At 38.7% G+C, this 930-nt stretch overlaps 1 protein-coding gene across 1 annotated transcript in view; it reads left to right on the top strand.

The window, feature by feature from the left end:
• The window catches only part of LOC101858292 (probable glutathione S-transferase 7), a gene marked incomplete at its 5' end in the record, with an annotated part of 8289 nt that extends 7690 nt beyond the window's left edge, over positions 1-599 (top strand). Inside the window, 1 exon segment of the mRNA XM_005104501.3 lies at positions 257-599. Coding sequence (XP_005104558.2) covers positions 257-421 — 165 coding nt within the window.
• Between the last annotated feature and the right edge of the window lie 331 nt (positions 600-930).

Here is a 930-nt window from a genome sequence, read left to right as displayed (position 1 = left end):
GGGGGGGGGGGGGTGAAACAATATAGAACATTACCAGTTCTCCACAGACGTCTGATTCATAATATGGGCTGAGTTGATCGTTGTCCGTACAGAGACAAAAGGCATAACAACCACAAAATCTGTTAACTTTTTCCTCAAGCATTTATGTAAAAGTGACCAATTGCTGCATATTATTAGTCTACTTTCTTCTACAATGACAACGTGTTCAAAATAATAAACAGAGTAACCAATCCCTATAATATCACTTATGTTTCAGCTGAGTTTGGCAGACATCGCAGTGTATGACTTCATCACCGGCGCCCTGGTGGATCTTGTCTGTCCTCTGGATAACTTCCCGCTGGTCAAGACCCTCACTGAAACAGTTGGCCAGAACGAGAGGATAAAGAAATATGTGGCTGAACGACCTGCCACATTAATGTGAAATCATTTGAGATGGTGAACTGATAAAAGAATAAAAATGATTTCGTTTATAATTTTTTTAAAATTATGCTGGAGATGTTTATATGTTAAAGATGTTAGAATTTCTTTGTGAATACAATTTTGAATGCATAGATTTCGTACTTTTGCATTGGGAGCACTAAAATAGAACAATAGAAATATATGAATTGTCATTGTCAGTGTATCTGTTAAACACTACATTCAACAATGTTGAGTTGTCTAAAAGGCGGGACCTCCGCGTGTAACACCCTTTACCAATAGATCCGAGCCAAATAGATAGAGAAACCTAAGCTTATATGCAAATGAGAAAGTTTTAACGCCTAATGTTTTGGTACGCCAGTGTTCGGCAAATGCGCAACAACAAACCCCCCCAAAAAAAAACCACCAACAAAAAACCAAAAAAACCAACAACCCAAGTTTAGAACACCCACATTGGGGATTCAATTGGGGCAACTGACTCCATATTCCAGCATTATCCCAACTGAGCTGACG

This window comes from Aplysia californica, unplaced genomic scaffold (genome assembly GCF_000002075.1).
Source record: "Aplysia californica isolate F4 #8 unplaced genomic scaffold, AplCal3.0 scaffold00422, whole genome shotgun sequence".
Lineage (NCBI taxonomy): Eukaryota > Metazoa > Mollusca > Gastropoda > Aplysiida > Aplysiidae > Aplysia > Aplysia californica.
This window is presented reverse-complemented; position numbering and strand designations above follow the sequence as displayed.